The sequence below is a fragment of the Rhinolophus ferrumequinum genome, chromosome 3 (assembly GCF_004115265.2).
Source record: "Rhinolophus ferrumequinum isolate MPI-CBG mRhiFer1 chromosome 3, mRhiFer1_v1.p, whole genome shotgun sequence".
NCBI lineage: Eukaryota > Metazoa > Chordata > Mammalia > Chiroptera > Rhinolophidae > Rhinolophus > Rhinolophus ferrumequinum.
The window spans coordinates 52,137,316-52,152,184 of record NC_046286.1 but is presented as its reverse complement, the minus strand read 5'-3'; the positions used below and the strand labels follow the sequence as shown (position 1 = coordinate 52,152,184).

Below are 14,869 nucleotides of genomic sequence, written 5' to 3'. Positions count from 1 at the left end.
TCCTGAGGATGGTCTGCAGAGATTCCTTTGTTAAGATTTAAAATAGTGAACAGCATGAATGGAAACGGGTACTCGGAAAAGCAAGTGTAATTCATGCATTTTATTGGACCCATTTTAAAGACAATAATTGTGCTTTAATGACTTGGTTTGTCTTTCTGATGAAATTTTTAAAAAGATACAATGGACAAGGAAGAAGAGCAGAAGGAAGAAAAGGGCAAAAAGCACTCGCATTTAATTTGGGACTGGACCTCAGATAGATAAAAGTCTGACAGGTCATGATTATTGACAGACTACATAGGACAGAGTCCTGTGGAATTTTACTGCAAAGCGGGTGGGAAAGGATGCAACTTGAGGGTTGTTTGCAAACCCCTCATCTTGAGATGACGGGCTATTATAGCCACTGCCCACCCCAATGCCCCATCAATTAGCATCATTCTTACTGCTAGTCTCCCCATTTATTCTGCAAATGTCCCTGAGTACCTGTGAGAGGACCTAGGGACTAAATGGCAGGCCCTGTGAGAGGACCTAGGGACTAAAAGCGAGTAAGGTGAAGACCTTACAGGCTAGAAGGCTAATTCAATGGCTGTCCTCAGTGACACAGAGGGGAGCTACTTCTTCAGTTCGGGATCCCTGTACTCAGCAGCCTTCCAGAGCAAAAGCAAGTAAAAGGAGCCCACGCAGTGGCCCAGGGACCTCAGGGTGTCCCTTCCCTTTGCTGGGGGGAAGGGGAGCAGTTATGCATGTGCACAGGAGCTCCGGGCCAAGGCACTAGCTGACAGCTGGGAGGCTCAGAGAGGCTTGGGGTGGGGCGGGGCTCAGGGAGTATCAACCAAGGGATTCTCCCTGGACATGCTTTTCAATGAGCACTGGAGGAGAAGAGTAGGTATCCGAGCAGAGGTCTACCCTTCACACCTTTGAAAGAAAACCAAAGAAATAATGGTAATTTGAGAATAACAAAACAATACCAGACATTTTAGTGAGAAGAATGGTGTCACAAACTCTTAGTCTGACAAAGCATTAAACAAGGATGGGGAATATATTAGCCTTGATTGATGGGGTACAATTTCTATGTACATTTTAAGCACTGAAGATTTTACATTTTAACAAAAAAATATTTTTATATGCCCAACAAAATGGTACCATATGAAATTTAAAATCAGTTGACAATAACCAAGAAATTGTAAATAGGTATAGTAACACTGTGTCAAAATATGAAAGCAGAGTGACCCAGTCTGGTAATTTTATAATCCTAAAAGAGAGGTAGGGTGCATGAGGTATGATCAAAAGATATGGTGAATGTTTAAATAAAAAAAATTATTACAGTAAAAGAAAAATTGCCATTAATCCCCCTCAAAATACTCCCTCTCGGGGTCAGCCCGGTAGCTCAGGTGGTTGGGGCTCTGTGCTCCTAACACCGAAGGCTGCCGGTTCAATTCCCACATGGGCCAGTGCCAGATGGCTCAGTTGTTTGGAGCACGCCCTCTCAACCACAAGGTTGTCAGTTGGACTCCTACAAGGGATGGTGGGCTGCACCCCCTGCAACTAACAGCAGCAACTGGACCTGGAACTGAACTGTGCCCTCCACAACTAAGATGGAAAGGACAACAACTTGACTTGGTAAAAGTCCTGGAAGTACACACTGTTCCCCAATAAAGTCCTGTTCCCCTTCCCCAATAAAAATCTTAAAAAAAAAAAAAATACTCCCTCTGGCTTTGAACACACTTATCCCATCATTCTCACCTCTTTTTGAAGCAGTTCTGGAAGGCCTCTTTCATGGCTTTACTTCATCCTTCATCATGACAACCTTACGGTGTTACCTCATACACCTTATTCACTGGATCTGATACTGTGCTACTTCTGGCTCTTCCCCAAAGTCAAAATGATTTAGGACATCGAGGCAGCCATGACAGCACAACTGAAGACACTCAGGAAAGATGACTTTCAGAATTGCTTTAGAAAGTGGCAAAAACGATGGGATAAGTGTGTTCGAATTGAGAAGGAGTATTTTGAGGGGAATTAATGATAATATATCCTTTTTTAATTTAAACTTTTTTTGCTTAAACATTATTTAAACATTATTAAATGTTATTTAAATAAAAAGTTTTTATTTAAACATTCACTGTACTTTTTGATCACACCTCATAGATTTTTAAAAGACTGACATAATGAAGGTTTTTACAAACACATGGTTTTGGTTCTTTTATAGTCAAAGTTTCCTTCTACATGTTGGTCATCTTGCGACAATCACAGATAAAAAGGAAAAGTTACACAAGAGAATGAAATGAAAACATATTGGTAAAAAGAAAGCGAAAATTTCAACCACCGCTCTAGCAGGCTAACAATAAATGAAGTGTCCACAACCTATATCTGTATGCAAGTTACAGTTTTTCCTCAACAAAATAATTAACTGTATGAATTAAATTCCACAGTGTACAAGTCACTCAGTACCTCAACAAATTCATCTGATGGGTCTGATGGGGTAGGGGAAAATACTCATGAACTTCCCGTGTTCATGTGGAATTCTCATTTACAGAAAATTATAGGCATAGATACACACACACCCCTGTATATACACACTATTTTAACATGCATCATGGTAAGTAGCACTATAACTTTTGCAAATGTATAGCATTGATAATTACCTGCCATGGGAAAAAGTGAATCAGGTGATGACGCTGAAAGCTCAAGCCGCAATATTTGATGTAGAAATGTCAAATAAAAGTAATTTCAATTTCACAAGTCAAACATATGCCTTTGAAATCTTATAACCTTTCTGCATTACTCCTATTTGCTACTTGCAGAAAGGGATTAAACAGAGCTCTCCATCCCACCCAACAATATTGAGGAGAAAAGAAAGGAACATAAGATAAAAATCGTTAAACATTTACTGTTCGTGTAAATGTGCTAAGATAATGACAAAACTTCCACGTGCTGCATTGGAATTGCTCTGTAGGTGAACATGGCTGACATCCCTCACACTGTTTCCCTGGGAAGCGCTGGTCCTACTTCCCATGGTTACTGGGGAGACGAAATAAGATAAGATGATATCTGAGAAAGAGCTTTGGAAACCACCTAATGAGTAATGGCAGTCAACAATAAAGGCCATATTTGGAATTATAGCAATGGATTAGGAAGGAAATAAAGTAATTGGGCAGGAAAATAAACAGGATTTTTCTACTTACTCATATGCACAAGGATAGTAGAATTAAACTGTGTGGATTTATCATTTTTTAAAAAAATTATTCCCACTGTTGTTGCAATGCTGTAATAAATGCAAGTAAAATTCACACAGGCGGAGGGAATGGGAAGATCCCAATATAGGAAATTAGTACTTAACTCTCTGTGCAATAAAAGAGCCTTACAGTCACAGTGTCTACCTAAGATGTCCTGTATCTTCCTAATGAGTCAAAGGGTTTTCATCCAAGAAGAAAAAAAGTGGTCTCTGGAATCCAAAAGGCTTACCACTCACCATCTATGTTATTTTTGAAATCTCTGATTTTTCACCTATAAAAACGTGCAAAGTTGTTATAAGGACTGAACGTGAAACACTAGTGAACGCACAGTAGGTTTTCTTTCTCTCCCCCTCACAGAGCTTTTCCAGACCACCCTAGCAAATCAGAGGAAGAATGCACAGATCATGCATCACTTTTCCAGCATTTATTGCCTGGGAAGTTCATGTGGTAATTAATTACATATGACGTTGTGATATATTAGCAACTCTTACTGCAATCTTAAATGACATCCAGCCTTTCATGCATTTGTGGTTAGCTCCTTGAGACACCAAACAACATTGTTTCCAATCAAGACCCCAGCCAGCATCACCTTCCCGGCGGCTTTGACAGTGAACCCTGCGCATGGCTGTTCAGTGACTCTGCTGTCCAAGGCTAGTGGGGACCTGGGGTGGGCAGGGAGGGTGGGGGACGAGATAAGACATGAGAGCTGCAGCTGCCTCTGAGGACCCTCGCTGCTTGTGTCCCGGAGAAAATCTACCAGCGCAGGCCACATCTTCCCCCCTTCCATTTTACCTGTCCCTGGGCGCCAGTGGGTGGGGGTACATCTAATGATGACGGGGGAACGAACGTGAAGGGGCATATTAGCAGGACGAAAGCTCACGTACCTGGATGAGATAGTGTGAACATAAACTGAGAAGCTCCAACAGCTGGAGGTGACTGCCAGCTGCTAACACATCCTGGATCACGCCTGGCTCCAACAAGATCTGTTTCGTTTTTTAACAAAAAGAAAACTGTCAGTTACTTAAGAATTAATACATGTTTGACCTGCAAATATACTACTACTATATTTAAACTGATGCTTAACATACTATGTCTGAATTAATACTGTTGCTTATTATGGAAGACAGTTCTTTTTCTTATTCTCAGGAATGAGCTGTGGCCCTCCGTCTAACTGCTGAGTTCCCATTTCCAATAGTCATTTCCTGTGTGGAAGGTTCTGCATCTAACAACTTATTTTTGTAGAAAGATACCAACATTTGCAAATAACAATATAACAGTCTTAAAATTCACTTTGTGATGGATGTAATCTCATAAAAATTTTCAAAAACCAAATTTTAGTTTTTCAAAGTGTATTTCAGAATTTTGTAACAGTATGGTTAAACAGCTGTTTCAGGGAAAGGGGGCTTATGTTTCTCCTTCCAATATGAAACCAGAGATAGATATTACTCCATTTTACTTCTAAGTCTAACAACAGAAAATGTCATCCACAACCTGTCATTTTTCTCTTTCTCAGTCTCAGATTCTCTAATCCTATTTCAAATGAAAGATGTAGAAATGGCATTTTCAGAATACAAAGACATCACAGATCGGGCAGCTGGATGGCTCAGTTGGTTAGAGCGCGAGCTCTGAACAACAGGGTTGCCGGTTCGATTCCCACATGGGCCAGTGAGCTGCGCCCTCCACAACTAGATTGAAGATAACGAGCTGCTGCTGGGCTTCCGGAGAGGCAGCCAAATGCCTCGGTTGATAAGAGCACGCGCTCTCAACAACAAGGTTGCTCATGGAATGGCGGGCTGTATCCCCCTCAACTAAAGGTTGAAAAACAACAAGATTGAAAAACGGCGACAGGACTTTGAGCTGAGCTGCGCCCTCCACAACTAGATTGAAGGACAACGACTTAGAGCTGGTGGGCCCTAGAGAAACACCCTGTTCCCCAATATCAACCCCCCCCCCAAAAAAAAAGACATCACAGAGAAATAAAACTTCCCAAATATACTGTTGACATCAGTTCTTCATTTTTTTTCTGGTGAAGTCCAACTGGGTACCTACTATTGCCAGCTCTTGAGAAACAGTATATTGAACAGTATACTGAACAGCACTGGAGAAAAATACACAACCTGCTGACTAAATTCACTTTACATGCATGGCTGTAAAATTCACTTTACATGCAGGCACAGGAGGCCTTCGGGGCTGCTCCGGACATCTTAACCCAGTTCTTAGTTCTTAAGCCCAGTGGTGCCCAACGTCAAGTCTCTGGACTGGCAGCATCAGCATCACCTGGGAACTTGTGAAAATTGCAAATTATTGGATGCCTCCCCACACCTAGTAACTGAATCAGAAACTTTCAGGGTATGGCCCAGTAATACCCTGGGCCATATTTATGGGCCGTATTTTAACCCCAGGGATGCCTGAGAAACACTGATGTGGTGAATTCACTCTTCCATTCTACTACCTCTCACATGCACCTTTCTCCTCAATCCTCTTTCCTTACTCTAACCTCAGAATATTCCAAAGGCTCTCACTTCCAACTCTGCCAACACACCTATAATATCTATAGCAGCATGTTTTGCTTTTCTTAATACTTGTGCACTAGATCCCAACCCCTTCTGCCTGCAGGTGTCCCCTCTCATTCCTGCATCACTCTCTGTTCTCTTTCTCCTGGATAATTCCCATCAGCATATAAATGCCATACAATGGCTCTGATCTTAAGAAATACAAATCCCATTCCTTGACTCCACAGCTCCCTCCATGCCCCCCTTCATAACAAAGTTCCTCAGGAAAGTGTCCATACAAAATGCCGCTATTTTCTCTACTCTCTTTTCTCTTGAACCCTGCCGAGTTTTGTTCACATAGTTCCTCTAAAAATTCTCTAAAAATTCTCCTGCTCAAGGTCACCAGTGATCTCCAAATGCAATACCCATTTCTCAATCATTAATCTTACGTGAGCCAGCAGCAGTTAGCAAAGTCGATTGCTCTTCTTCTGGGATGATTTTTTTCCTTGCTTCTTGGACAATGCACCCTTTCTGTTTCTTCTACTTCACCAACCAACCACTCCCTCTCCAACTCCTTCCCAACCTGTAAGCTTTGGAGATGCCAGAGCTCACTCAGTTCCCAGATCTTTTCTTTCCTCTTTCTGCTCAAACTGTGGATGATCTCATGTAACCCCATGGCTTTAAAACTATCTATGTCTAACTGCAGTATCACACTCGGATGTTTAATGGGCACCTCAAACTGACTGTGCCCCAAACTGAACTCTTGATCGGCTCCACCAACCCGGCTCCTCTCCCAGTCCTCCCATGTCAGCAAACAGCAACTCTCAGTGTTTCAGGCTAACACGCCAGAGTCATTCTTGATGCTCTCGTTTTCCTTATATCTCACCTCCAATCCACCAGCCCTCCTGTTGACTCTATTTTCAATAGTTCCACAATCCAATTACCATCAGTACTACTCCCACCATCTCCACTCTCCTCCAATTCACTGTCTTCCTAGATTTACTCAAGCCTCCAAGCAATTGAACGGCTTTTTCCTTTGCCCCCTCGCACTATATTTAATATCAATCAAATTGGTCCTCTAAAAACATAAATGAAATGATGTCAGTCCTTAATAAAATCCTTCCACTGTCTTTTTATCTCATTGAAAAAAAAAACCAGTCTTCTCTATAACATAAAAGGTTCTTTGAATATGCTGAATGCCCTAGTGTTTACAACTGTCTTCTCTGCCTGGCTCACGCTTCCTCCGGATGTCAGCATGGCTCATTCCCTTCATGTCTGTCAGATCTCTGCTCACATACCACCTCACCTGGGAGGCCTTCTCTGACACCCTATGTGAAACAGTACCTCCGTCACCGTCACCCCTCACTCCCCATCTCCTTGCTTTGCTTTATTCTTCTTCAGAGCACTTAACCACCTCTCAACATGGTACCTATTCGTCTATTTCATTATCTTCTGTTTTCTCCACTCACGAGGATATGCGATCCAGGAGAGCAGGCACTTGATCTGTTTTGTAACCCCAGTGCTTAGAACAATGCCAACCCCTTGCTTTCACTTAAGACTGATTTGTTTTACAATTTGTTTTACAATACATTATTGATAAATGAATTGATCTCTAGATAGATTATTAAATTCAGAATGGTTGTTATTAATTAATCTAACACAAGAGGAAAGAGGAAAAAAGACCATAAATCATATTTCTGAACTACGTAAAGAAGTGGAAAGTTTAGCACATGTGACAAAAATACCAACACTCATCTTATTCTGAGAATTTTTTATAGCTCCTTTCCCATCTAGTAAGAAGAACCCTGAAGTTCTTCAACTCCTCAAGGAGAGAGGCTTTGACTGACATTCAGGAAATAGCTGCAGCTCCCATCACAGGAGCAAGGATGTAGTATATTCTTGCAGTAGAGGCACGGCCTGAGGCACAGAACGGGGAATAGATGGATTAGAAAGGTTAGTCGTAGACTTTAAATCCTGTCAGTTGCGCTTATTTCACACAACTGGCATTCATGATAACCTCCAACGCTTGGTAATGCCAAACACAAAGACAGACATCACACAGTCAAGATGAATATTCCACACCATGTGTAACACGAGCAGCACGGACCCTCACTTGGAAAACCCATTCCAGGCTCGTTTCTGTCTTTGTTTCTTCTTTTATTGCTCTGCACGTTTGTTTGTTTTCCTTCTCTCATTATAAGTTTTTCTAAAAGATGCTTTAGCACAGAAAACCCGTAAGTGCTTTTACAGAGTACAATTTGAAAAATAAATAAATAAATAAATAAATAAATAAATAAATAACAAAACCCTACCAGGAAAGCTGAGTCTTACTTATGGAAACTGTACCAGTGTTTGTAAGCCCACTTGCATTAAAGTCTTTTCAATTCAACTTTGTTGATCTTTGGTGACTTGTTGTTCTAATATATTTTTCCAGAGAATTTGTGTTTCAGCATGAATACAAAGGTTCAATCTCCTTGTGATTTACAGTGTGGTGAATTTGTCTCTCACCTGTCTGGAACAACTGGCCGCAGAAAAGCCTTCTGCAGAAGGAAGGGATCTCAAACATGCCCATTTATGGAGGACAACCGAGGCAGCTATGTTTAAGTGTTGCAAAGTTTATGTTGGTTACGTTCAGGCCTTTCAGAGACGTATACCCATCAACATATAGTCTGGCGGACGGGTCACTTGAGGACCACCTACAGAAAGGGAGGGTGTTTCCTGAGAGTTCGGAGCACAGAGTGGTGGTGTGGGAGCTAATGGTAGTGGCTTGACACTTCCAATCACTCATCAAACCGAAGGAGCTTAACTCAGATGGAGGCATCAACAGTAGTCAAGACGAACATCTGAATAGCAATAGAGATTAAGAAATACAGGACACAAAAAGCCAACCGGTCCAGAATGCAGTGGGGAAGGTGAAAACCTTGAAAGCTGCACAACTGGGTTAGGCTCTGCCTCTTCTCAATGACACTCACCTGCTTGGGTGGAAGCACAGCTGGGACTCCTTCAGATTAGACAAGGAGGTTCCGATGCAATCTAAGGTGGGGCTGCGTGTCTCTTGTTCACAGGGCCATCTGTATGGAATACTCTGCCACCCACTCACACCTGACCTCCAGGGGGCAGACTACAGGGGGCTGAACTTGAAAGAGGGGAGTTGGATAGTGCTAGCGAGGTGACACTCTCATTATGGAACTAGTGTCAAGCTAGGTCATATGAACTGAGGAAAGGTCCACAGCTGACCGTACCCCAAACGTTGAGACACTGCACTCATTTTGATCAACTGGGGATAAAAACTGGCCAGTGGCTGTAGTCAGGGGTGACACTGGGTGGTGGGACAAAGAAAGGTAAAAACTACAACTGCAGTAGAAAGTGGTCTCTAAAGATACCAGTGAGAGTTATTACATCAGAATTCAGTCACAAAGTGGTCCAATTGCCCTGCAGGAAGAAGGCATTCTTGAATACTTTGTCATGGGGTCAGAAACAAATGGAAGAGGGCTGTGGGGCCTCAGGTGGCATTCTGCAGAGGGCAAGATAAGATGGGCCATCAGTGCTCAGAGCTCACCTGGTTGTGCTTTGGGAGGGCACGGCTGGAACCAACCGATGTGGCACACAGCGTCCCCGTCTTTCCTTCTTGAGCCCCTCCTCCCGTATCACCAAGTGTCCACCCTCTCAAGTCTGTCTTCTTCTTTTTCTTCTCTTTAGTTTGCCTCCCACTTTTACACTGCTTCTTGGATTAGCTGCTGGTAGGGATTATCTTTAATAGTCCTGGAAAGTCTCAGTGTGAACTTTGTTTTCTGCCTTACGGACAGGTAAGTTGGCATCTTCAGAAAGTTTTGCATTTCATTTCTTCAAAGCTATCTTCCTCATTTATTGCTTTAGGAGACTTTTAAATTACTTAATTCTGGGTTTGTGACTAGAGTAACTTGAAGGAGTTGAACACATTAAAGCCAGGCAACTAAGGTTTTTTATTACTCATACAACTGTGCACACAGGGACACAAACATTTTTGCAAGCATTCATGCACCTGCAAATTAGAGGTGGTCTAATACTATTTATAAAAATATATGAGCACATTTTCCTTCTCCTTTAGAGTTTGGCTTTTGGGATTTTTTTTTTCCGTGTAGTACAGCAAAATGACCAATTATCACAATTTTGACCTTACAAACCATCAATTAAATTGCATACAACAGCATAAATAAAACCTTTAGGTAAAGTTCTTCAAAAGACTTCTTATAAACAGAATATGAAGTGTAAAATCTAGCTATGAGAAACTGCCATCTAGTTTAGTTTTTGTTTCCAAGCCCTTACACTAAGGATTTTTCATCCACAAGGTGGCGCCTATGTTTAAAGCAAAATGGTTTCCTGTATCATTCGTGTACTGCACCTCTATAATTGACACCTTAAGTTTATTTTTAGGAAAGAAAAAAATAAATCAAGCAAGGCTAAAGAAGCACATGAATTCTACTTTCTAAATGTATCACTTGAGGAATGTTCATAAATATTTCTGTTGCAGTGCTCGATCTGAGCAATAACTGATCAGAACTCAGTAGTTGTCCATAAAGCAGTTCCCAAGTTTTGCATATAGCTCCAACTTTTTGTCCTTGTAGTTAGAAATTCTCATGATGTGGTCCCAACCTACTTTTAAAGACTTATTTCCAATTCTGCATCCTTATGGTCCCTTTGCTAAAGCAATAGCCCCCTATTCTCCACACTCAGGCAATACTATTGTCTTCACTTTGAACGCACTCCTGCTAACTTCTTCAATCTCCAGATGTCAAAGTCCTACTCATTCTTCAAGATTCAACTCTAAGTCACTTTCTTACACAAAGTTTTGCAAGATATTCCCTCACCCCAACCTCCAGCTGCAATCAATCTCCTGGGACTCCAAACCACCACAGATGTCTAAGGTTGGCTCTAGGTCACACTGCCCAACTTCAAATCCTGGCTCCTATACTTGCTGGCAGAATGAGATCCAGAAAACTATTCTGTGTGTCTCAGTATCCTCATCTGAATAGCGAAATAATACTACCTATCGAAAACAAGGACTGAGAAAAATGGGTATGTGGCATTACAACTGAATATGGCTGTGTGTCAACAAAATGGCTTAAACAAGTCTGGCTTAAACAAACTTATTTTTCTCACAAAACTTGGACTAGGCAGATTGGAGTGCCAACAAACCAGGCTCCTTGTATTTTCCTACTTGGCTAATCTTAGCCTATGATTTCATGGTAGAAAAAAAAAATTGCCATACCTTCAGACATTGCGTCTATATTCAAAGCAAAAAGACAAGAGAGAACAATTAGACAAAAACCATCTGCCAGCCACGTCTGTCATTATTTATCAGAAAACAGTAGATTTTCTGCAAACACTGCAACATAGACTTCCATTTCCATTTCATTTGCCAGGTGTAGGTCATGTGGGTACTCGTAGCTGCAAAAGAACCTAGGCAATTGAGTTTTTATGACTAGAAGTACTATTGTTAAAAATCAAATTGGCGTTCTGTATTGAAAAAAAAGAGAGAATGGATATTGTGTAGGCAAACAGAGTGTAGGCCATGACTCTATCTTAACACAGTATCTGTTTATGGTAAATCTGCAGTGAATGTTAACTACTATGTTTCTTTTTCTTGCAACTAAGTGTTTTTGTCCTGAATGAGTTATGTGTGTGTATCTTATCACATGTTTTACCTGAGACTCTGATGGCAGGGTCCATTCTATTTTGCCTTCATTGCTATTGAATATCCTAGAAAAAGCACTTCTAGAATTATTTACTATAATCCATGAGTCTGAAAAGTATAGTTTCTGGGGAAAATGTTAAAAGATGTCAAAAGCCTCCATAGGGAACGCTGGTCACGTAATTCTGATCAAGGAGTATCTAATTGAAGGAGTTAAAAGAAGGACGCAATAGACATTTCAACTAACAGTTGTAATAATATGTCCAAATAAAGGTAATCTCTGGGTAGCGCGTTGTATATAATGAATTTGTGATTTGGTTATTGATTCCTTAAGTTACAAATTTTGTCAGGTGGCTTTCTTCCAAACATAGTAAACACTCTTGTATAAATTTCTAAAAGATTTAAGTATCAAACATTTAAAAGCACTAATTTCTTTTCCATTTATAAAAAAGCAATCAACTTTTCCATCTATTCGAATATGATAAAAGAGAAACCCAAATTTGATTTTCAGAATATTTTAAAAGAATATTAAAAAATCAAAAAGGTAAAACAATAATAAAGCTATCCTAGTAAAAGGTGTAGAAATCACTTTGAGATTCTACTATTTTCCCTCACACATCTACACATCCTCATTTGTTTCTTTGAAATTTCTAAGGTTACAGGCAGGTTGCAGAAGCATAGTCTTCTGTAAGACGCCAAGAAAAAAAAAACCTTAGACTAGATAAGAACTCTAATTATTACATTAATAGGAAAACTACATGCTGTCCTGCAAAAATTTTATTACCATTAATGCAATTTAGAGAATTTTCCAGTTGATAGATGTTGCTGCTGAAACTGGTTCTTCCTTTCCTATTTTCGGATGTGTGGAAGGATGATGGATTAAAAACTCTAGCTAAGTGATTGAGTAGAGAGAAAAGAAAGAAGTCACATGGAATTATTAAGTGTGGTGTAATTAATGCTAAGATTACACCACAGGGAACAGCACAGGGTGCAGCAGGAGTGCATGGCTGGGGAAGCTTCATTCACTGAAGTTGTGAAATAATTCTTCATATGGAAAAATGTGGTTCTTTCATACTGTATGAGCAAACCTCACTTTTTTTTATCCTTCTCCATTAACATAATGCCAGCATTTCAAAACTCTGAGATTAATAGTTCTGTCAGCTAGTCATTTCCAATATAGTTTTCTTCATTATATTTAAATTAACAAAATATATTATTTAGCAAAATGTAAAGATAAATTGTATATACTGACACCACCTAAAAAAAATGGCCTAATTATTCGAGAAAGCAGAACAAATTTTTTACAGTTTCTAACTCTAAAAGAAAGAAGCAGTCCCAGCAATTAAATATAATGAAACATGAAGGTCATTACAGGTTATAAGAAAAACCAAATTAATTATTAAGACTAACTTTTATAACCAGTGCTCTTTCAAGTGTGGTGAACATGGGAGGTTTCATCCCATCAAGGTTTATGAATGAAGCTGGGCTTCTCCATGCAGAGCTGGTTTCTTACAATCTAGCATGACCAAAGAAGAAACATTACTTCAAAATACTGACGTTCAAAGATGGAAGGTCTTGGAAAGCATGAATGGGGCAGATGCCAATATTCATTGATAGTTGGCTATTACTGTGCTACAGCTGGGTGTTGGAGCAGAGAGAAAGGCAAGGAGCCAAATGGAATGATGGTGACACTGTGGTGCAACATTGCCAGGATAGTGGTGGAACAGTATGATGTAGGAGCACATGGCTAGGGATGCCTCATTTCACGGAAGGAAGCTGTGACATGATTTTTCATCTGAAAAAATATATCATTCATACCCAATTCCATGTTCATTTGGAGAATTCCCTGCATTTGCTTTATTAGGAATGGAGGTTTAAAAGTATGGTTCTAGTAGGGTCCACTGTAGGAACTTGAGAAAGTACTGGCACGTTTGTTTTTAGTATCATCATAAAAATGGATGACTACTACCTACTTTCATAGGGTCTGCATAAAGAGGTAACCCAGGTAACATTCTTAGAATGATGTCTGGCACATTTTATAGGGTAACAAAATATTGGTGTTATTCTTATTATTGTTGTTCATTCCTGAAAAAATAAATGTACTTCACAAATAAGGACCCCCTATTTCTAGTGTTTGCACTGCCTACTACCTACCAGGTACATGTGCAGTAATTTCATATATGTTCTCCCTCCTTCTTTCACCCTTCCCCACTCCTCACTCCCGCAAGGTGAATATTATCCCCATTTGGCAAATGAAGAAATCCAAGGCAGAGAAACGTGCCCATATAAGAGTCCAGTTGGCAAATGACAGACCCCAGACCAAATTTTCCTATCACATATTTGTGTATGGCCTATGAGCTAAGAACAGTTTAAGGAAATGTTTTACTTGCATTTTAAAAAAATGTAATTACATTTTTTCATTAATAGACTTGACTTTTTAGAGCACTTTTAGGTTCACAACAAATTGAGCAGAAGGTACAGTCCCATGTTACTTCCTGCCCCGACACCTGCACAGCCTCCCCCATTATCAACAACCCTCACCACAGTGGCACGTTTGTTAGAATCGATGAAGCTACGTTAACACATTATCACCCAAACTCCAGAGTTTACATTAGGGTTCACTCCTGATGCAGCATTGGATAAATGTAAAATGGCATGCATCTACCATTATAGTTTCATCAAGAGTAGTGTCACTACCCTAAAAATCCTCTGTAATCCGCGTTTTCATCCCTCCCTCCTTCCTATCACTGGCAACCACTGCTCGTTTTACTGTCTCCATAGTTTTGCCTTTTCGAAAATGTCATATAGTCGGAATCCCAAAGTATATAGACTTTTCAGATTGGCTTCTGTCATTGAGTAATATGCATTTAAGTTTCCTCTCTGTCTTTTCACGGCTTGATTGCTCCACTCTTTTTAGTGCTGAATTAATACTCCATTGTCTGGATGGACCACAGTTTATCCATTCACCTCTGAAGGATATATTGGTTGGTTCCAAGTTGTGGCAATCATGAATAAAGTCATTATAAACATCCATATACAAGTTTTTTGTGGATGTGAAGATGGAAACTTCACTTTGGTAAATACAATGAGTGTGCTTTCTGGATTGTATGGTAAGAATATGTTAAGTTTTGTAAGATGTGTCTCTTGAAAGTATTTTCTCCAGTCTATAGCTTGTATTCTCAGTCTCTTGAAATTGAGTTTTGGAGAGTTTTTAATTTTAATGAAGTCCAGCTTATCCATTATGTCTTTCATGGGTTGTGTCTCTGGCGCTGTATGTAGAAAGTCATCACCACAACCAAGATCATCTATGTTTTCTTGTATGTTATCTTCTAGGAGTTTTATAGTTTTGCATTTTACATTTAGGTCTGTGATCCACTTGGGACTATTTTTTTGTGAAGGATGTGAGATCTGTGTCTAAATTCTCTTTTTTTTTTCATGTGGATGTTCAGTTCTTCCAGCACCATTTGTTGAAA

At 40.1% G+C, this 14,869-nt stretch overlaps 1 protein-coding gene across 6 annotated transcripts in view; it reads right to left on the bottom strand.

Annotated features, from left to right (window-relative positions):
* KLHL32 (kelch like family member 32) overlaps positions 1-14,869 on the bottom strand; it is a 194,561-nt gene that overhangs the window by 86,000 nt on the left and 93,692 nt on the right. For all 6 annotated transcript variants that reach the window (XR_004422616.1, XM_033102237.1, XM_033102239.1 and 3 more), the window contains one exon: positions 4,118-4,216. Coding sequence is in view for 4 of the 6 variants with exons in the window: in XM_033102237.1 (XP_032958128.1) it covers positions 4,118-4,216 (99 nt within the window). In the remaining 2 variants the exon portion in view is untranslated. The remainder of the gene's footprint in view (positions 1-4,117; positions 4,217-14,869) is intronic.